This window comes from Cetorhinus maximus, chromosome 19, assembly GCF_964194155.1.
Source record: "Cetorhinus maximus chromosome 19, sCetMax3.hap1.1, whole genome shotgun sequence".
Taxonomy (NCBI): domain Eukaryota; kingdom Metazoa; phylum Chordata; class Chondrichthyes; order Lamniformes; family Cetorhinidae; genus Cetorhinus; species Cetorhinus maximus.
The window spans coordinates 12501871-12523945 of record NC_135897.1 but is presented as its reverse complement, the minus strand read 5'-3'; the positions used below and the strand labels follow the sequence as shown (position 1 = coordinate 12523945).

Genomic DNA, 22075 nt, shown 5'->3' with positions numbered 1-22075 from the left:
CATTCGTTGCTCCCAATGCGGTCTCCTCTACGTTGGAGAGACCAAACGCAAACTGGGCGACCGCTTTGCAGAACACCTGCGGTCTGTCCGCAAGAAAGACCCAAACCTCCCTGTCGCTTGCCATTTTAACACTCCACCTTGCTCTGTTGCCCACTTGTCTGTCCTTGGCTTGCTGCATTGTTCCAGTGAAGCCCAACGCAAACTGGAGGAACAGCACCTCATCTTCCGACTAGGCACTTTACAGCCTTCCGGGCTGAATATTGAATTCAACAACTTTAGATCTTAAACTCCCTCCCCCCATCCCCACCCCATTTCTTGCCCATCCCTTTTGTTTTTTTCAATAATTTATATAGATTCTTCTTTTCCCACCTGTTTCCATTATTTTAAAATCTACAACTAATACCTTGTCAGTCTTTCCACCCCACCTCCACTAGAGCTGTACCTTGAGTGTCCTGCCATCCATTCTTAATTAGCACATTTTCTTAGATAATATCACCACCTTCAACACCTCTTTGATCCTTTTGTCTGTGACATCTTTTGATTATCTGCTCCTATCACTGCTTGCTTGTCCCTACAACCAACCACCCCCTCCCCCCTCAACTTCTCTCTCCCCCTGCCCACCTTAAACCAGCTTATATTTCACCCCTCTCCTAACTATACTCAGTTCTGTTGAAGGGTCGTGAGGACTCGAAACGTCGATTCTTCTCTTCTCCACCGATGCTGCCAGACCTGCTGAGTTTTTCCAGGTAATTCTGTTTTTGTTTTGGATTTCCAGCATCCGCAGTAGTTTTTTGTTTTTAAGGGTGATTTTAATATGCATATAGACTGGACTAATCAAATTGGCAAGGGTAGCCTCGAGGGAGAGTTCATAGAGTGTATTAGAGATTGTTTCTTGGAGCAATATGTTGTGGAACCAACCAGGGAACAGGCTATTCTGGATTTGGTTTTGTGTAATGAGATGGGATTAATTAATGATCTCATAGTAAAGGATCCTCTAGAGAAGAGTGATTATAGCATACTAGAATTTCAAGTTCAGTTTGAGAGCGAGAAACTTGAGTCCCACGCTAGTGTTCTGGAATTAAACAAAGGTAACTACATAGGCATGAGGGCAGATTTGACCCTAGTGGACTGGGCAGGAAGACTACAAGGTAGGACAGTTGATGAACAGTGGCAGATGTCTAAGGAAATATTCAATTCCTCCCAAGTAAAATATATTCCAAAGAGAAAGAAAGATGGCTAAGCAAGGAAGTTAAAGATAACATAAAGGCAAAAACTAAGGAATACCAAATTGCAAAGGTCAGTGGCAGGCTGGAAGATTGGGAAACTTTTAAAGATCAACAAAGAGAGACTAAAAAAATAATAAAAAGAGCAAAGGAAAATTATGAAAGAAAACTAGTGCAAAATGTAAAAACTAATAGCAAAAGCTTCTACAAGTATATAAAAGGAAAAGAGTAGCTAAAGTGAATGTTGGTCCCTTGGAAGATAAGACTGGGGAGTTAATAGTGGGGAATGCAGAAATGGCAGAGACGCTTAATCTATATTTTGCCTCAGTTTTCACAGTGGAGGACACTAGTACCACCCCAATAGTAACAGGTAGTGCAGTGGGTATAGAGAAGGAGGAACTTAGAACAATCACCATCACTAGAGAAAAAGTACCGAGCAAACTATTAGGATTAAAGGGTGACAAGTCCCCAGGGCCTGATGGCCTACATCACAAGGTCTTAAAGAAAGTGGCAGCGGAGATAGTGGATGCATTGGCTTTAATATTCCAAAATTCCCTGGATTCTGGAAAGAATTCAGTGGATTGGAAAAATGCTAATATAACGCCCTTATCCAAAAAGGGGGAAGGCAGAAAGAAGGAAAGTACAGACCAGTTAGTTTAACGTCTGTCGTTGGGAAATTGTTGGAATCTATTATTAAGGAAGTAGTAATGGGGCATTTGGAAAGTCAAAATGCAATCCATCAGAGTCAGCATGGTTTTATGAAGAGTAAATCGTGTTTGACTAATTTGCTAGAGTTCTCTGAAGATGTGACAAGCAAAGTGGATAATGGGGATCCTGTAGATGTAGTATATCTGGACTTCCAGAAGGCCCTTGATAAGGAGCCGCACAAAAGATTAATACACAAGCTAAGATCACACGGACTTAGGGGTGATATATTAGATTGGATAGAGGATTGGCTAACCAACAGAAAGCAGAGAGTCGGGATAAATGGGTCTTCTTCTGGATGGCAGCTGTAACTAGTGGGGTGCCACAGAGTTCGGTCCGTGGGCCCCAACTATTTACAATCTATATTAATGACTTGGATTCAGGGATAGAAGGTACTGTAGTTAACTTTGCAGATGACACCAAAATAGGTGGGAAAGTAAGTTGCAATGAAGAAATAAGAAATTTACAAATGGACATGGACAGGTTAGGAGAATGGGCCAAAATTTGGCAGATGGAGTTTAACGTGGATAAGTATGAGGTTATCTATTTTGGTCGGAAGAATAAAGAGGCGACTTATTATTTAAATGGAGAGAAACTTCAGAATGCTTTAGTGCAGAGGGATCTGGGTGTCCTCGTGCATGAATCGTTGAAAGCTAGTATGCAGGTACAGCAGGTAATAAGGAAGGCAAATGGAATTTTGGCATTTATTGCTAAAGGAATAGAATATAAAAATAGGGAAGTGTTGTTGCAACTGTATAAGGCACAGTTGAGACCGCACCTGGTGTACTGTGCACAGTTTTGGACTCCTTACTTGAGGAAGGATGTAGTTGCATTCGAGGCGGTTCAGAGGAGGTTCACTAGATTGATTCCAAAGATGCAAGGCTTGTCTTATGAGGAGAGATTGAGCAGTTTAGGCCTATACTCTCTAGAGTTTAGAAGGATGAGAGGAGAGCTAATTGAGGTATATAAGATGCTAAAGGGGCTAGAAAAAGTGGACGTGGAGTGGATGTTTCCCCTTCTGGGGCATTCTAGAATGAGAGGCCATAGTTTTAGGCTAAGGGGTGGTAGATTTAAATCAGAGATGAGGAGGAATTACTTTTCTCAAAGAGTCGTGAATTTGTGGAATTCACTACCTCAGAGCGCAGTGCATGCCGGGGTTAAACTTAAGGAGGAGATACACAGACTTTTAATTAGTTACGGTTTAAAAGGTTATGGGGAAAGGGTGGGAAACTGGAGTTGAGGCCGAAATGAGATCAGCCATGATCGTATTGAATGGCGGGGCAGGCTCGAGGGGCTGGATTGCCTCATGCTGCTCCTAGTTCTTACGTTCTTACATTCTTATGTAACTGATCATTTATCTTGTTAACTCTTCTACCAACTATAGTAGTTCAAAGCTGTTGGGTTATGTGGACTTATTTCAATAACTTGCCATTATTGCTTGCATCTTTAAATGACTATCTGTGAATCAATCTGGTTGATTCAGTTAAGAAAGTGGTGGAACGTAGACCAGGAGTACGCCATTTAGCCCTTTGAGCTTGCTTCTCCATTCAATTAGATAGTGGCTGATCTGCATCTTAAATTCTATCTAACCCTCTTGGTTCCCCTCTTAATATCATTATCTGAAAGAAGTCTACCAATCTCAGTTTTGAAGATTTTCAATTGACCCCCAGCTTCAACAGTTTTGTGGGGGAGAAATTGAGATCTCTCTAACCTTTGTGTGAAGAAGTGCTTCTCAACATTACTCGTAAATGGGGCAACTCTAATTTTAAGGCTTTTCCTCCTTGTTCAGCACTCATCCATCACAGAATCATATGGCAGAAACAGAGGCCATTCAGCCCATTGTGCTTGCCCACTCACTCATTTATCAATGTGCCTTTGCAACTTTCTGTTCCTATGTACACTGTTTACTGTGCCACCTAACATCTGTCATCAGCAAACCTAGATACATGGTTCTGCATTCCTTCATCAAACTCATTAATAAATAGTGAAGAGCTAAGGCCAAGTACCGGTGCTTTAGAGACACCAACAGTCACATCAATTTGACTCCATTCTGTCTCCAGTTCCCTTCCCATTTCAATAGTTTCCCTCCAATTCAAATTTTGTTAACAGTCTCCTATGTGAAACCTTGTTGAATGCCTTCTGGAAGTCCATGTAATTAACATCTATAAACACTTATCTACCACATTAGTTACATTCTCAAACAAGTGAACAAGGGACTCAATAGTGCACATACCTCCACCACACTATGTAACTCAACGGTATTGATGCTCTGTAACCACAAAGCTCAAAAAAGAAATATTTTAATAAGAGCTTCCATCTTTCTGAGGAGGCTTCCGGCCAATTCACATCCAACAACCTGTTCTGAAAACTCTGCTCACATTTTGACAGCTGTGACAAATTCCACCACAGCAGCTGAAATAATCCACAACATTCTAAAGCAATCAACCATATTCTTTAAAAAAAATCAATTTGCCCTATCTTCCAATGTAAGTGGACCTTTTAAAAAACTTCAGAATCCAGACACATATCTTGGCCAAAAACTAATCAACTCTTCTTTGGACCAGATCCTAGTTTACCAAGTCTCATTGAAATTGTCCATCAGTTTTTGGGGCATATTGTTTACCGACAAAGAAACAAACAGGGGCAAAAACATTACCTCTACCCACCTTTAGCCTTAGCGGCTTTCCTGTGTCTAGTAACACAAGGCAGACAAAGCATGTGCTTATGAGGCAGAGGTAAAAATTCAACTAGGTTCATTAGAAATTACAAATTCATGCTGGTTTTCTCTGATCAATTCATATTTATCTAAATGTTCAATCACTCTGTCCTCAACACCAGATTCTAGTAACCTTCCCACAATGGATGTGATATTAATAGGCCTATAATTTCTTAATTTCTTTCTCCTACCTTTCTTAATATTAACCATCTCTTGAAATTACAGGACAGCCTGGTGGAAATCCCAGTATAGTCCTAAAACTAATACGAACAGGTAAAGGCCAATCCACTCCTTGAGCCTGTTCCATAAACAGGATAATGTTTGCCTCAGGCAAACTATCCTGCACTTCACACACAAAGTACTGGGTCAGTTCATGGAGGCTCAAGCTTGCATACTGGAATTGGCTTTTGTGTTACAATATGAGAAAAAGTACATACATATGAACATACGAATTAGGAGCAGGAGTAAATCACTCAGCCCCTCGAGCCTGCTCCGCCATTCAATGAGATCATGGCTGATCTGATTGTAACCTGGGTATTCAAAAGACTTCTGCTGCCTTGATGAACCACAAACATTGCTTTTGATTCCTTGTATATAACATTACATTAATACAACTGAAAATCCAGTGTGCCACAGCATTCTATTAAACTGGGTGCCCTATAGGAGTAAAGGTGAAATTTCATCTGTGCACATCAACCCGAAATCGAATAAATAGACATCAAGGATGGCGGTCATTCAGTTGATCTATGGTTATCCATCAAAAAATAACATACATGACAACATCCAGCTGTTTTTGAAAATTAGATTTTGCCTTAACTACTCTAGGCAGAAATCCTTTCCAATGCTACACTCTTTGTGAAGACAAAGTGCCTGACATCATTTCTAGATTGCCCTTCACAACTTGAAGCTGTGCTTCTTAGGTTAGAGTACTATGGTAACTGCCTGGGATTCATTTTTCTATAGTTTATTAATACATCTCTCAAAGGACACATCTCAGTCACCCCTCCACCTCTTTCCATAAAAGCTAAAAAGTCCAAGAGTTTTCTATTTTTCTCCATAACTCACAACTTCTTCAATCTAGTATTCCACTATTTTGACCAACTGTTCACTTAGTTTAAATATTAATAAACAGTATAATCAAAGCATAACCGCTTTCAGTAGCAATTCACTTTCTGAACTTGATTTTGTATCCAAACATTTTAGATCTACTGACAGAAATCTTAAGAGTCAAACTGACAGTTCTAATGCTGCTAATCCTCTGATAACTGTGATCTGGAACATTTCACTGCAATTAAAACACAATTTCCACAGTGTCTTTTAGAACTTGCACTGCCAATGTCAAAAAAGCATTTGTATTTCTCTTTATTCTCCCTCTAGTTTTCTCTCTTTTCCCATCTTATCATGAAGGTGAATGATGATTCACGTTGGTTTGTTTCCCAAGAGTGCAACTGTAAAGCTTTTCTAAGTGACCACTCTCAACCTAAGTGGGCACAGTGAGTGTTGGCACATTATTTAACCATGGGTATCATCACTGTTGAGACTGTTTCTGTAGTAGTCCACATGTACTTCCATCCAGTGTCTCTTACTGATGCTCAGGAGCCCAAGTCTAAGGGAAGTTCCTCGGAAATATCACAGCATTTTGATCACCTCCATGTGCGTTACACATATTCATGTTATTCTGGGAGAGTGATCTCCAGTTGTGTAACAATCAAGATTTCAATTTCAGATTCAATGATACATTATTATCCTGATTACAGTAATGCATATAAAGCTACAAGATTATTCAGGTTAAAGCACACCTTTGCCAAGGAAACACCCAGATGTTACCAATCTGGAATTGTACCTGGTGGGTCTTGTAGAAGAAGAGGCAGAAGTTGGTGAAGACAACCCAAAGTTTTTGCCACCCATTGCTGTTCTTGAACTTCCTCAGCAGGTAACCCGAGAGCTGGTTCTGCAACAAAAGTGCCTAGGGTCAGCATCATATTTTGTGCATGAACGTAAACAACTATTTTATTAAAGCCATGTATTCCTAAAATGTTGAACTGCAGAAACCATCCCAACACAGTGCTCTTCCTCTCTCTTCTCTCAATTATCTAAGTTCTATGGCTGTAATCAATTTAAAAGGCATCAATTTAGAAAATGTTCAATAAAATGGAATAAACCACATAAAATGGTAGTGGAAGCAGATAGTATCAGAAAATTCAAGGCAGGAACGGATAGCTAAGAGATGAAAAGTAGTTTTCCACTTTTGGGACCAGCCAAGTCCTTCGGTCTCCTCTGAGCCTGTGCATTCCTGTTTCTATCATAGCTACTCCTCCTCCTTCAGGTACCATGCCCTAAGAGGGCATTGGTGACCATGGATTCCGATTGGATTGGTCCACAATTATGTTTGGCAAAGTACTGCTGCGGTTTGCCATTGCCTTCTGTAGTATGGCTGACCAGGAAACTCTCCCACTCTTACCAGCTGCCATCAGGTGTTGGAAGGACTTACAGGCTGTCAACCTTTTTAGCCACGTTATGAATGCACTTCTATGGCCATCAAGTCCTGAAGTGGGACTTGAACCCAGAGTTTTTGGCCCAGAGGTAGGGATGCTACCACTGCATCACAAGACCTCCATCAAAGATACACGACAGAAAATCTTTACTTTACAGACAGAAATTACTGGTGCTGCTGACAGTGTTATCAAGCGGTATTTACTCACTAATAACCTGCTCACCGATGCGCTGGTTGGGTTCTAACAGGACCACTTGGCTCTAAACCTCATTGCAGCCTTGGTCCAAACACGGACGTAAGAGCTGAATTCTAGAAGTGAGGTAAGAGTGACTGGTCTTGATATCAAGGCAGCATTTGATCAAGTGTGGCATCAAGCAGTCCTTGTAAAATTGAAGGCCATGGGAATCAGGGGGAAAATCTCATTACCAGCTGGAGTCATACTTAGCTCAAAAGAAGATGGTTGTTGTTGTTGAGGCGCAATCATCGCAGCCCGACGAACACCACTGCAAGATGAAGCAGAAGCAGTCCATGCCCACATGCCTCAGACCTGTAGAATATTCAGGCTTGGGCTGATAAATGGCAAGTAACATATACGTGCCTCAAGTGTAGACCATCACGGAATGTCCAATCACCAACATCCTGGGGTTCATAAACTGAACTGGACCAGACATATAAATACTGTGGTTACAAGAGCAGGTCAGAGGCTAGGAATTCTGTGGAGAATAACTCACTTTCTGACTCCCCAAAGCCTGTCCACCATCTACAAAGCACAAGTCAGGAGTGTGATAGATTACCCTCCACTTGCCTGGATGAGTACACAAAAACACAAGAAATCGGAGCAGTAGACCATATGGCAACCTTGCTCCACCATTTGATACGGTCATAGCTGATCTTGGGTTTCAACTCCACTTCTCTGCCCATTCCCCATATCTACTGATTTCCTGAGAGACCAAGCAGCTCCAACAACACTCAAAAATCTCAACACCATCTGGGACAAAGCAGCCCGCTTGAACTGCACACCATCCATCACCTTTAAGATTCATATCTGCATCACCGGCGCACCATGGTTGCAGAATGTACCATCCACAAGATGCACTGCAGTAAATCACCTAGCCTCCTTCGACAGCACCTTCCAAACCCTTGACCTCTACCATTAAGGAGGACAAGGGCAGCAGTTAGATGGGAACACCACCAAGTCCCTCCAAGTCACAAACCATCCAGACTTGGAAATGTATCGCTGCACCTTCATGGTCACTGGGTCAAAATCCTATAACACCCCATCTAACAGCACTATGGCAGTATCGATACCACGTGGTGAATTCAGTGGTTCAAGAAGTGGCTGACCACCACCTTCTCAAGAGCAATTCGGGATCGGCAACAAATCTACCTTATCAGCAATGCTCAGCCTGTAAATTAATGAAAGGAAGTGGATTATTGTGTGGATTTGATTGAAACTTGACTCAGCCGTGGTGACACCTTGCCTCTTACTGAAGCCTCCCCTCCTGGTTGTATTGTTCACCATCTGCCCAGCCCAAACTGGAGGGGTAGCTTTTATAACAGAATCGGTGCTTGGCCTCCCTCCCTGGTCCTCTTCCTCCTTTGAGACCTCACCTTCTTCCACGCCTCTGTCATTTTCTTTATAATTCTCATTGAATACCAATTCCCAAGCTTCGTCCAGAGTTTTTTTTTTATTCATTCCTGGGATGTGGGCTTCGCTGGCTGGGCCAGCATTAACTGCCCATGCCTAGTCCTTGAAAAGGTGGTGGTGAGCTGCCTTCTTGAACCGCCGCAGTCCATGTGGTGTAGGTACACCCACAGTGCTGTTAGGGAGGGAGTTCCAGGATTTTGACCCAGCAACAGTGAAGGAAAGGTGATATATTTCCAACTCAGGATGGTGAGTGACTTGAAGGGGAACTTCCAGGTGGTGGTGATCCCATCTATCTGCTGCCTTTGTCCTTCTAGATGGTAGTGGTCATGGGTTTGGAAGGTGCTGTAGAAGGAGCCTTGGTGAATTCCTGCAGTGCATCTTGTAGATGGTACACACTGCTGCTACTGTGCGGCAGCGGTGGAGGGAGTGAATGTTTGTGGGTGTGGTGCCAATCAAATGGGCTGCTTTGTCCTGGACAGTGTCAAGCTTCTTGAGTGTTGTGGGAGCTGCACTCATCCAGGCAAGTGGGGAGTATTCCATCACACTCCTAACTTGTGCCTTGTAGATGGTGGGCAGGCTCTGGAGTCAGGAGCTGAGTTACTCGTCACACGATTCCTGGCCTCTGACCTGCTCTTGTAGCCACAGTATTTATATGGCTGGTCCAGTTCAATTTCTGGTCAATGGTAACCCCCAGGATGTTGATTGTGGGGGATTCAGTGAAGGTAATGCCATTGAACATCAAGGGGCGATGGTTGGATCCTCTCTTGCTGGAAATGGTCACTGCCTGACAGATGTATGGCACGAATGTTACTTGCCCCTTGTCAGCACAAGCCTGGATATTGTCCAGGTCTTGCTGCATTTGGACATGGACTGCTTCAGTATCTGAGGAGTCGCAAATGGTGCTGAACATTGTGCAATCATCAGCGAACATCCCCACATCTAACCTTATGATGGAAGGAAGGTCATGATGAAGCATCTGAAGATGGTTGGGCCTAGGACACTACCCTGAGGAACTCCTGTAGTGATATCCTGGAGCTGAGGTGACAGGCTTCCAACAACTACAACCATCTTCCCTTATGCTAGGTATGGCTCAAACCAGCGGAGAGTTTTCCCCTGATTCCCAGTGACTCCAATTTTGCTAGGGCTCTTTGATGCCACACTCAGTCAAATGCTGCCTTGATGTCAAGGGCAGTCACTCTCACCTCATCTCGTGAGTTCAGCTCTTTTGTCCATGTTTGAACCAAGGCTGTAATGAGGTCAGGCGCTGAGTCGCCCTGGCGGAACCCAAACTGGGCGTCAGTGAGCAGGTTATTGCTAAGCAAATGCCACTTGATAGCAATGTTGACGACCCCTTCCATTACTTTACTGATGATCGAGAATAGACTGATGGGCGGTAATTGGACGGGTTGGGTTTGTTCTGCTTTTTGTGTACAGGGCACACATGGGCAATTTTCCACATAGCCGAGTAGATGCCAGTGTTGTAGCTGTACTGGAACAGCTTGGTTAGGGCAAGTTCTGGAGCACAAGTCTTCAGTACAATTGCTGGAATATTGTCAGGGCCTATAGCCTTTGCAGTATCGAGTGCCTTTAGCCGTTTCTTAATATGACGTGGAGTGAATTGAATTGGTTGAAGACTGGCATCTGTGATGCTGGGGACCTCTGGAGGAGGCCGAGATTGATCACCAACTCGGCATTTCTGGCTGAGGATTGTTGCGAATGCTTCAGCCTTATCTTTTGTACTGATGTGCTGGGCTCCTCCTTCATTGAGGATGGGGATATTTGTGAGCCTCCTCTTCCAGTGAGTTGTTTAATTGTCCACCACCACTCATGAATGGATGTGGCAGGACTGCAGAGCTTAAATCTGATCTGTTGGTTGTGAGATCGCTTAGCTCTATCACTTGCTGCTTATGCTGTTTGGAATGCAAGTAGTCCTGTGTTATAGCTTCATCAAGTTGACACCTCATTTTTAGGTATGCCTGGTGATGCTCCTGACATGCCCTCCTGCGGTCATATCCTCCCTCAGCCTACACAATGAGTGACTCCTCATTCTTGTTAATTTCAATCTTCATCATAGTTCCCCATGTCCTCTCTCCTCTCAATCCACTGCTCCCCTGTCCTCTGTACATCCCTCCATCCTCCATGCAAACTCAAAATCCATGGAAATTCTTTGTCTCTCTACTGTGATGTCAACCAATGGCAAGGCCATTTCCAACCACATCCTTGTACCCCTCACCACATATACATCCCTATCAACTTCCCACACCATTCCTTTCTTTGTCCACTCCAGAGAAACCCCAACTCACTTACAGCTGCACTGTGAAACGTCCAACTGCTTAGTCTTTGGCCATCCACTGGCTATGAAATATCTACAACTGTCAGTTTACTCAATCACTCCATCATATCCACCTTCGATGCCCTTGTGCCCATTATGACTTCAATATCTCCTATCCCAGTCATTCCCACAGAACAAGAGTTCTTATCCTCACCTTCTCAAGTTCATGAAATAAATATTGCTGAAAAAAGACATGCTGGCAAAGCTTTTTGTCCTTGCACTCATCAGGACAGATGCAAGAATGCCAAATTTCAAAGGATGCAAAAATTTATATTGCATGAGAAATCATGCATGAGAAAAGGGTGCTGATTGGTTGGTAAGTCAGCTCTGTTTCTCCATGGCAACACCTTAACCAATGCACCAGGGAGCTATTGTATTCTTCAAAAAGACACAATGTCTGGACATGCTCTTTCTGCTTGAAGAGGACAGGGACCTGCGTATGAATACATGTAGCTTCAGTCAGTCATAAGTGAGCTACATTGCGAGCCTGACTGATAATCTTAAATTGGTTGTCAGTGTAATTCTTAACACACTCAGGATTGTTCAGCAAGTGTTGCCCAAATAAATATTTGATCATAACTGGAACATAACTGGCTCAGTGGCCATCACCAAATCTGGCTGGACTATATCGAGAATCGAAGAGGCTTCACCTGCCTCTGCCAAAACTAGTTGTTATTGCTTCATCTTGGAGAGCAATGATAAACCCAAGCTTCTATGCTAATTATGAACTGTCTCCTTATAACCTCTTCCCTGCCCTCTTCAGCCTCACCTCTAACAAGAAGTATGATGAAGTTATGGACCACAGCATTGGTTAAGCTGCCTCAGCTGCTACTTTCCACCCATTTCCTTGTCCAAAAAGCCAAGATTCCCACATCCTCATTCTCCCTCATAATCTCCTACTTGCTTTCCCATTCCCTCCCCTAGCTCATCTCATTCACAGGCCAATTCCTGCTCTCTCAAACTCATTCACGCTAAACTGCTGAATACCCAGCTTTCCTCCCTAGTCCCAAGCTAGCTGGTACTGTTAATGGTTCTCACTTCTAGATCATTGTTCTCTCCCACTTCAAAACCACCTTCATCATTCCATCTTCATAAAAGCAGACTCTTCCCATTCAAACTACTGTCTCATCTCTACCTACCATTTCCACTCAAATAATGCCACCTAGAACTGCGCTTCTCTGTCACATAACTCATTGCTTAAATCACTCCAATCAGATTTCTGCCCCTTCCACAGCATGGCCGTAAGCAAAGTCAGCACGATTCTCTGTGGCTGTGCCCATGGCGCATTATCCCTCTTTGGCCTCTCTATTGCCTTTGACGCAGCTGACCAAACTATCCTCCACTGAAACCTCTCCTCCACTGTCCAACTGGATAGGACTGCTCTTGTTTGTAGCTCAAGGACTTCTGCCAATGGTTTCTCTTCCCACCCCTGCACCATCACCTGCAGGGTCATCCAAGAATCCATCCACTGACCACGCCTCCTCTCTGTCTACACGCTGCCTCACCCAATATCTCCTGCTTTGACTCGACATCCAAACTTTTCCTTCTGCCTCTGCAAAGGCCCTTGGGACATTTTTCTACATTAAAGGTGCTATATAAATGTAAACTGTTGTTATCGCAACAAGATTGTTTCAATCTTAATGGCCAAGCCTCACTTGAATAATTTTTTTCTGTGATCCACCCGAATCCAGCTGGTAAACGTGAACAGGAATGGGAAATTGGCTGCATGAGGCAGTCACTTAAGTGGTGAAGGGGCAATGGGCTCGACTGGAGGAAGCTCAAGTCAAGGGTGACCTCAGGCTTCTCATAGGTCCACAAGGAAATCTAAAATTACATTACAGGGCCTCCTCTTGCCCACAATCCCCCTCCGAGCAGGTCTGGCCTGCTGGGTGGAAGTCATCACTGCAGATCAGATCCCAAGGACAAAGGAGGGTCCCACTGCCTTTCTGTAGGTGATTCACTTGCCTGTTCAATAGTGCAGGTTAACATCAGGTCATGGCACAATGGCAGCAGGAACAGTACCATGGTTCTGCCAGTGACCGGTGCATTTAGATGAACCTGAAAAGAAGTTAAGTTACAGAGTACAACAGCACTGCTCACTCAAAGTGAAATAGGATGGGACACAAGATAATTAATGTTTTAAAGAGCAGCTAGGGGCCAAGAACAACCAGTTTTGTGCTGCAGAGTAAGGCAAGTTTACTCAAATTAACAACGGGCAATTTGTCAACAGGGCTAGAAAGAAAGAAAAATTCAACTCAACCAACTACTGGGCAACTGTTGAATGAATATTCAGTAGTAAAGATTCTATTATTAATGGATTGAGACCCTCAGTGATTATAACTGCAAATTGGATTGTTTAACATTGCACTCAGTTACCAGAAATCATCCCATTAAAAACTCAAAGAGAAAACTCAGAGCAGTGAGATTGTAGAATTTGGCACCACATTGAGGTTGAGGTGACGAGAATAAATGTACTTAAGGGGAAGCTAGATAAGGAAGGGGGACAAGAATGGAAGGACAAGTGGATAGTGTTCGATGAGGTAAAGTGGGAGGAGGCTCATATGGAGCGAAAACATTGGCAGAGAGCAGCTCAGCTGAATGGCCTGTTTCAGTGCTATAAATTCTACATCAAAAACCTGGAGAAAGAGAGAGAGAGAAAAAGAGAGACATCTAATCTCTAAGTACAGCTTCATATTGAAATATTTCTAGTACGTCTTTTCTCTATTTTTCTGTTTTCCTGATGATGCTTTCTGATTGTGGTTAGAGTTGAACGTCTGCCAGAAAACTTCACTATTCAGCACAGACAGTATCAGTAGACTGTTGGATGCTGGGGGAAATCATATCCAACACCAACCTCATCCATGGCCAATGGCCACACCCTTTCCAATAGCAGCTACTAGGTAGAAATCAGAGAATGGAGGCTAGGTAGAGTCTTCCCTCTCCCTGCTTGCAGAGTACTGAAGTCAATTGTGGTATAGCAACTGTTGCTCTGGTTGAGGTCAGATATGACAACATGAATTGGACCTGACATTTCCCTGGTTTGTGCAGCTTCAGTAATTAAAAAGAGGGCCTATGTCCAACATACACCGGGAAGTTTCAGTCTCTTCTGATTCACTTACAAGCACAGTTCACAATGGCAACTGATTAACAGGTTTACCTCAAACATGCGAAGGTAATCAGTCAGCGAAAGGCTCTGGTTCCGGTACCAGCACACATGGGTGATGGTGTTAGGCCGCTGGCCCTGGCCCAGAAGGTAGTGCAGAGGAAGCTCCGGTGAGGCAGTAGAGGAACAGAAAACTAAGCAGGTCCATGAGTAAGCGAGTGTGGAGATGGGAATAACAAGTAAGAAAGGCAGAAACAGGACAGCAGTGAGTAAAATAAGGTCAGTTAGAAAGTACTTTATATATGTTAGTAACTGAGATGTCACAAAATGGCCAGTTCTATGGACAAAACTACAACAGTGATTCTCATTTTACGAGTATGAAGAGACCCCATTCCAGCATTAGCCACACAGAATACTGATTACTGTCAATATTGATGATTAATGTCAACCCCCTTTCCTTTTGTTCTATCCAAAGTGGTTAATTATTTTCCCCACTTTAACATTCTTCCCTCCTCTCCTGAAGGTGCCAAATCTTCTGGGTCATAGCTCCATGCGCAGAGGCCATCTTCCAGCCCAAGTGACTATTCTTCTCTAAGAATCAGCAAGCTGCTCAACTGTGGGGCCACTGCAATTAAGCCTGACCCTGTTTCATATATATACACTTTCGATCAGGACTCACCAGATAACAACCAGAAAGAGAGGCCCAGGCTGGTTTCATCCCTCCCTCATTCAGGAGTAAGACCAGTACTGGTGACACCTGTCTGAATCAGCTCATACAGCACTAAGTGGGGACAGCACCTAGGGCCTTCCTGTTCTGCAGGGACTATAGCACACTGGTACCACATGTACCATGCAAGGAGATGGATTAACATACACAGGTGATGCTAATCTTCACTGGGTGGCATCAGGTCAGCAACAGTCGGCCTGCGTGACCCTTTTAATCCAGAGTCTCTGGATGGTTCTAATACCAAAAATAGTCAAAGAAAGAAATGGAGCAAATATTTCTTAAAGGGACCCCAATAGTGAGATTCTCAAGAGTGAACAGCTGCCAGATATAATAGATCAGGCTCTAGTTATAATAAAATTGTCAATCATGCCCCAGTCACAATAATCAAGCTAGTTAATTTACAGTATTTCATAATAAGTTGTTGACCTAAGCTGGGGATGTTATGTTATACTATATTATATTGTGTACTTGGGATGACTAAAGGTCTTTGGGCTTGTATACATTTGACCCACTTCTTACCGTTTTTGACCTTTCCATTTTTCCCTCACCCAGCCTCTTGGCTTCCAGATTATCCAACATACTAACACTCTGGCATTCGTAATGTAGCCCACTTGTAGCACTAGCCACTACTTTAAGAAAATGAGCATTATCTCCTCACAAGCTCGGCAGCTTTATATGGTAGAGGAAAGTTTAGAATGCCTTTACATCTGTCCCACAGGTGACTCATATTTTTCTAATAAATTGCTTAAGGAGTCTGAGTCTCTAGATAGTGACTGCTTTTGCTTGGTAGGCCTGCTACTGGGGAAATGGGGCTATGTCGTGAGGTCCTCCTCAAGGTACAAATAAAAACAGAAAATGCTGGAAAAACTCAGCAGGTCTGGCAGCATCTGTGGAGAGAGAAACAGAGTTAACATTTCGAGTCCGTATGACTCTTTTTCAGAGCTATTAGGAATAGCCATTTGGCCCTCTGTTGTTACATTGGCTGCAAAAAGATCCAAGAGGAGCTGCAAGTGTGTATTCTAGCACTTAGTAAATGACTGTGCACTGGTAGTGTGCAATGTCTGGGTGAAGACAGTCACAGCAGAAACCTTTTATATAGTTGGTGGGATTCTAAGACACTCAAATCAATGGCTTACTAAAATCCTTAATCGACCAACTCATATTGTGACATCCCTGACACATGGATATTAACAGGCCACCTTTAAGAATGCACAGGCGAGGAGACCCAGTCGTAACACAGAAATGAGGAAGCAGGAACTTGCTGTATGAGAAACAAAAGATGATTTTCATTGTCAAAAGGACACAGAACGTGGGTGGGCTGAAAGAAAATGAAGCAGTGTAAAGAATTTGCTGCAGGGGCCTGTTCGAATGGAAGAGGAATGAGAAATAAGTGATAGGGCAAATGTAGTGTGCTTCCAGGCCATGAGATAACCCAGGCTTCATATATCAGCAATCAGTTTTAGAATAATAGTGTACACAATGAGTGCAAATTCCAACAACCTGAAATAAACTAGGGAAGTAGAAGATAGTCTGAGAATATTGCAAAATAAATCAAAGCCTTCAATTTTTGCTCTGGGCTGGGCCTGAATGCCATGATCAAACATGGAAATTAAAGGTGTTCCAGAAAGAATACACGATGCACCAACCTGTTGGAAACCTTTCTGATTTAGGAACTTAAATTTTGTTCCTCAATCTGGTTGACCAGAACCACAAGTGTGATCTGAAATAAAAAGTTGGGGAGAGTGAATTGGAATGTTTAAACCTCCTGCAGCCCTGTCCTGCCCCACACATGCACTAATGGGCAGACAACTACCCAAAGTAGAACAAACTGTAGTACGATCCGGGCCAAAGAACAGGCTAAGGATTGTTAAACCCTAACCTCTCTCCCTGTTTAGAGCAAGTTGGCTCCAAATAAGCAATTTCCTGGGGCACAATACTTTTGTACATTATTCACACTGGCCAGTTCTTCAATCCTGTTGATTTAGTGTCATAGTGACAGCTGTGGTTCAGTTGTCTCTGAGTCACAAGGTTCTGGGTTCAAGTCTCACTCCAGAACGCTTAGCACAAAAATCAAGGCTGACACTCCATTGCAGTACTGTACCGAAGAAGTGCTACACAGCCGGAGGTGCCATCTTTCAGATCCTGTCTGCCCTCCCAGGTAAACATAAAAGATTCCATGACACTATTCCAAAGAAAAGCCAGGGAGTTATCCCCAGTGCCCTGGCCAATAGTTATCCCTCAATCAACATCACAAAAAAATATATTATCTGGTTATTACCACATTTCTGTTTGTGGGAGCTTGCTATGCATACATTGGCTGCTGCGTTTTTTTAAATTACAACGGTGGCTACAGGTCAAAAGTACTTCATTGGCTGTAAGCTGCTTTGAGACGTCCCAGTGGTCATGAAAGGCGTTATATAAATGCAAGTCTTTTTTTGTCAGTGGCACAGCATTAAGTTCCTGAGATCAAGTCATAAGTATAGGCTGCAACTCCACCCGACCTTTAAATGCTAGGTCTCCTGTCCGTAAGCCTTGCCAATTCTCAACCGGGCCACAAGGCTGAAGTGGGTGCTCTATACACTGTGTCTGTGACCAATGGCACCAGGGAATATCTCTCCCTGTAGAGATGAAGAATGCATTTGAATGCACAAAACTGAAAGCAAAATCAACAGGCCATAGGATTGGAGCCCTGTCAGCCAATATGAAGGACCACTTCACAACTCAGATTATCCTGTACTTCCCACTTAAGAGGCTGCACAACGGAATAATTAAACAAAACCATTCCAGTTTTCAATAAAAAAAACAATTTCTTTTTGATTTGTCAATTTAGTTTAGAAAAGCCCAAGGCAGTAGCTGGCAAAGAGAATTAAATGTTGATATAACTTTAACAGGTAGGATGAGTACATGTAGTCTGTACACATTGTGTGTTGCACTGGGTTATCCTGAGGTTTAGGTGGTGGTGAGAGTGCCCTGCTGGGTACCTCCACTGCAACACTGTGGTCCAACATGGAGACACTCGTGTTGCGATGCCAGCACACGTGCATTGTGGTATTGGCACGGTGATGGGTCTGCTTGTCCAACGAGCTGTGGGAGGAGTGAGTGTCGTCTTCAGATTCCTGCTCCAGTGACACTTCGTCTGAAGATCCTGGGAACATCAGGATAAATGCATAAAGAGGAATAGCTGTAGTAGTATCAGGATTTTAAAAAAACACAGGAGAATGCTGTTAAGTTATTATCTGTTATAATAATTAAAATCAAACAGTGGCTATTGGCAAGTCAGGAATTGTAACTACTCCCCAAAACCAAAAGATCTTTAGGCTAGATTAAATATTAATTAAAAACAATCAAATTGGGCATTCCATTGGCAGGAACAGGTCCTTTCAACAGTCCGTTGGAAGAATTGGGTTCTTGGTCCTGTTGGAAAATTTATTGGGGGAGATATGTACTTCACTTCTACAATATGATTCAGAACTGGATGTTTGGATCTTTACCTCCCATTGGAAAATCCATTGGGACCTTGACTTCTACTAGGCACCTTTACTGTCACTGAAAAGACACAATTTGGTAGTGCAGGATATGTAGGAGTTGTATCATTCAGCTGGACACTGCAATTACATGTTTGAAGGTGGAGCTACAGAACTTATTCTACCTTCCAATTAAACATAAACAAGTCAACATATTGTGCCTTATTCTCTTTTTCCAATAACTGAGGAGAAGGCCCAGATACATATCAGAGGGACAATAAAGAACTGAGGGAGTACATGGCCTCAGGATGCATCGTCTAGTGGATGTGATTCTCTTCCCAGTGAAATATATCTGATATGATTAGTTTATGAATAGAATTAAACACAAGTTCCTCACTTCCCTCACCCTCCATTGATGGTATACTGAGAATACAGTAGTTATTTTTAAAATGCGACTTACTGTTTGATCGATCACAGATGTTGCTTTCCAGAGTTGTCTCTCTCTTCTCATTTGACTTCTTCACCACCTCAATGGCCATGTTCAAGTCCTCTATCCATTTCCCCATCTCTACTCGGGAGCTAAGATAGATAGAAGGTCAATAGAAATGGGTGAGATATAAGTACAAGGATCTACTACCAAAAGCTGCAGTGACTTCGAACTTTGAGCAGCCATTACTTTGGTGTGCATTATAGATTATAATTAAAGGAATTCCAGTTACCGAGTCTCATTTTTGTTCATTCCTCTTCCACTTCTGATCTCTTTGCATCAAACATCTAGGGCTGAGAAGATGCCTGTACTTCTGCCAATTGCACCATGTAGCTAACTGTTAGGAATTGGCAATGGGATGCAATGTTTGGGCTGATAACTTCCCTCCACTGTCCATTGAGCAGCTCCCAGCATCTGCTCATTACCCAGCACCCACCTACCCCGCACCTTGAAAACATGGCTGAGATCAGAACTTGCCATTGTCATAAATAAAGTCAATGCGGCATAGAAGAGACCATTCGGCCCATCGAATCCATGCTAGCTCTCTGTAGTACCATTGCCCTGCTCCATCCCTGTGGCCCTGCAAGTTTATTTCCCTCAAATGGCCATCTAATTTCCTTTTGAAATCACAATGTCTCTGCTTCCACCACCCTCATAGGCAGCAAGTTCAAAGTTCCTACTGCTTGTTACGTAAAGAAGTTCTTCCTCACTTCCTGCCTGTATCTCTTGCATAAAACCTCATATCTGGGTCCCCTAGTCCTCATACTATCAGCCAATGGGAACAGCTTTTCCTTGTCTACCTTATCTAAACCTGTTCGAATCCTGTACACCTCTATCAAATCACTCTTTGCTCCAACAAGAACAATCCCAGCTTCTCCAACCTAACCTTGCAGCTAAAATTCCTCATCCCTGGAACCATTCTGGTAAATCTCTGCACCCGCTCAAGAACCTTCACATCTTTCCTAAAGTGTGGCGGCCACCTCGGTGTTCTGATTTTTCTGACCCAACATGTTCCCCTCTGTCATATGAGAATTAAAGGAGTAACATCATGAATTTGCACTCCCAGCACTTAGCGTCACCCATCAGGAGCACACATTGAGAGTATGAGTTTGTGTTTCCTACAATTTGCCATCTATTCATTTTAAATGGACAGAAATATTGTGGCTAAATCAACTGCATTCCTGATATGAACTCCAACTGGGTGGAGCTCTGTGCTAGGAACGCACATTCATAATACTGCCACTCAAGTCAATGCATCATGCATTGTGTGAACTGCAACCCTTTAACACACCAAAAGAGTTTGCAACTGAATGGGTCACTTTTGATCTAGTGGTTCTAGTTATAGGTGGCTGCATGAGCTGAATAAATAGTGAACACATACTTGTACACTGTTAAATAAATGTGATCATAATTGCAGATACACGCATAGACATTCATGTACATAGTCACATTTTTACGTTCACACCCACAAGATCACTAAAATAGTTATCTGTACACATCATAATCATGAAATAAGCAAAGCACAGGATCACAAACACGCACTGAAACATTTGTATATACACACACACACACACACACACACACAAACGTGTGTACACAGCAAAACACACAGACATACCCTGACCTGAGTATACTTAAATCCACATGCATCTATGTTATCACACACATCTATACTACAAATGTGGCACAGGCCTATACCAGTGAACACTTCCTGAGTTGGGATGGTCAGGGTCACTAATCTGCCCTTGAGTACCATCAAAAAAAGATACTAGAGTCATTCCAACACTTAGTTTATTGCTTCAGGAAGGGAACTTCTGGATAACTTCAATCCCATCAGTAACCAGAAAAAGATCTGTGGTCACTCTTGTACATCCGTTGAGAATGTAGCAGAAGTCATTACACCATGTCCATCCCATAATCAATACTTTGCAATCAGACCTCATCCATATTTTATGATGTGCCATGGCACAATCCCTTTTGTTTATGTTTAGAGTGATGCAATGGATTCACCACCATTCTTCATCGCCAATCCTGATCCATTGTTCTCCTTTGAGAAGCAGTTGAAGAAAGTAACCATCAAAAATACAGCAACTTAAAAGTGTTCCAAACCCCGATAATCATAACAGGAATATAGGAGCAGGAATAGGCCATTCAGCCCTTTGAGCCTGCTCTGTCACTCAATAAGGTCATTGCTGATCTGGTTGTGGTCTCAACTCACTTTCCTGGCTGCCCCCATAGCCCTTCCCTTCTCTATCAAAAATCTATCTAACTCAACCTTGAATAACTTCAAAGACCCAACCTCCACTGTTTTCTGAGGAAGGGAATTCCACAGACTAATGACCCTTTGAGAGAAAATAATTCTCATCTCTGTATTAAAAGGGAGACCTCTTATTTTTAAACTGTGTCCCTTAGTTCTAGTCTCCCCTACTGGAGGGAACATCCTCCTGGTATCCACCCTATCAAATCCCCTGAAAATCTTATATATTTCAATAAGATCACTTCTCATTCTTCTAAACATCAATGGGTAAAGATTCAATCTGTTCAACCTTTCTTCATAAGTCCTTCATCCCAGGAATAAGTCAAGTGAACTTTCTCTGGACTGTTTCTATTACAATTATATCCTTTTTCAAATAAGGAGGCTAAACCTGTACACAGTATTCCAGATGAAGTCTCACCAAAGTGCTGTACAGCTGCAGTAAAAATTCCCTACTTTTATATTCCATTCCCTTTGCAATAAATACAATATTCCATTTGCCTTCCTAATCATTTGCTGTTCATGCGTACTTTTTTGATTCACCTACCAGGACACCCAGATCCCTCCTCCATGCCACTAAGTTCTGCAGTCTCTCTCCATTTAAATAGTATACTGCTTTTCTGTTCTTTCTGCCAAAGTGGACAAGTTCACATTTCCCACATTATACTCTGTCAAATTTTTGCCCCCTTATTTAACCTATCTCCCTTTGTAGACTCTTTATCTCCTCTTGACAACTTACTTTCCTACCTTTCTTGATGTCATCAGCAAGTTTAGCTACCATACATTCAGTCTCTTCATCCAAGACACTGATATAGATTGTAAGCAGTTGAGGCCCTAGCACTGATCCCTGTGGCATTCCACTAGTTACAGCTTGCCAATCCAAAAATTACTCATTTATCCCAACTCTCTGCTTCCTGTTAGC

At 42.8% G+C, this 22075-nt stretch overlaps 1 protein-coding gene across 5 annotated transcripts in view; it reads right to left on the bottom strand.

The window, feature by feature from the left end:
- farp2 (FERM, RhoGEF and pleckstrin domain protein 2) overlaps positions 1-22075 on the bottom strand; it is a 188895-nt gene that overhangs the window by 8439 nt on the left and 158381 nt on the right. For 3 of the 5 annotated variants that reach the window (XR_013579581.1, XM_078563522.1, XM_078563523.1), the window contains exons 22-24: positions 18873-18991; positions 17930-18129; positions 6488-6595 (exon numbers count right to left, since the gene is read on the bottom strand). Coding sequence is in view for 4 of the 5 variants with exons in the window: in XM_078563522.1 (XP_078419648.1) it covers positions 6488-6595; positions 17930-18129; positions 18873-18991 (427 nt within the window). In the remaining variant the exon portion in view is untranslated. The remainder of the gene's footprint in view (positions 1-6487; positions 6596-17929; positions 18130-18872; positions 18992-22075) is intronic. The other 2 variants (XM_078563521.1, XM_078563524.1) reach the window with 1 other exon arrangement.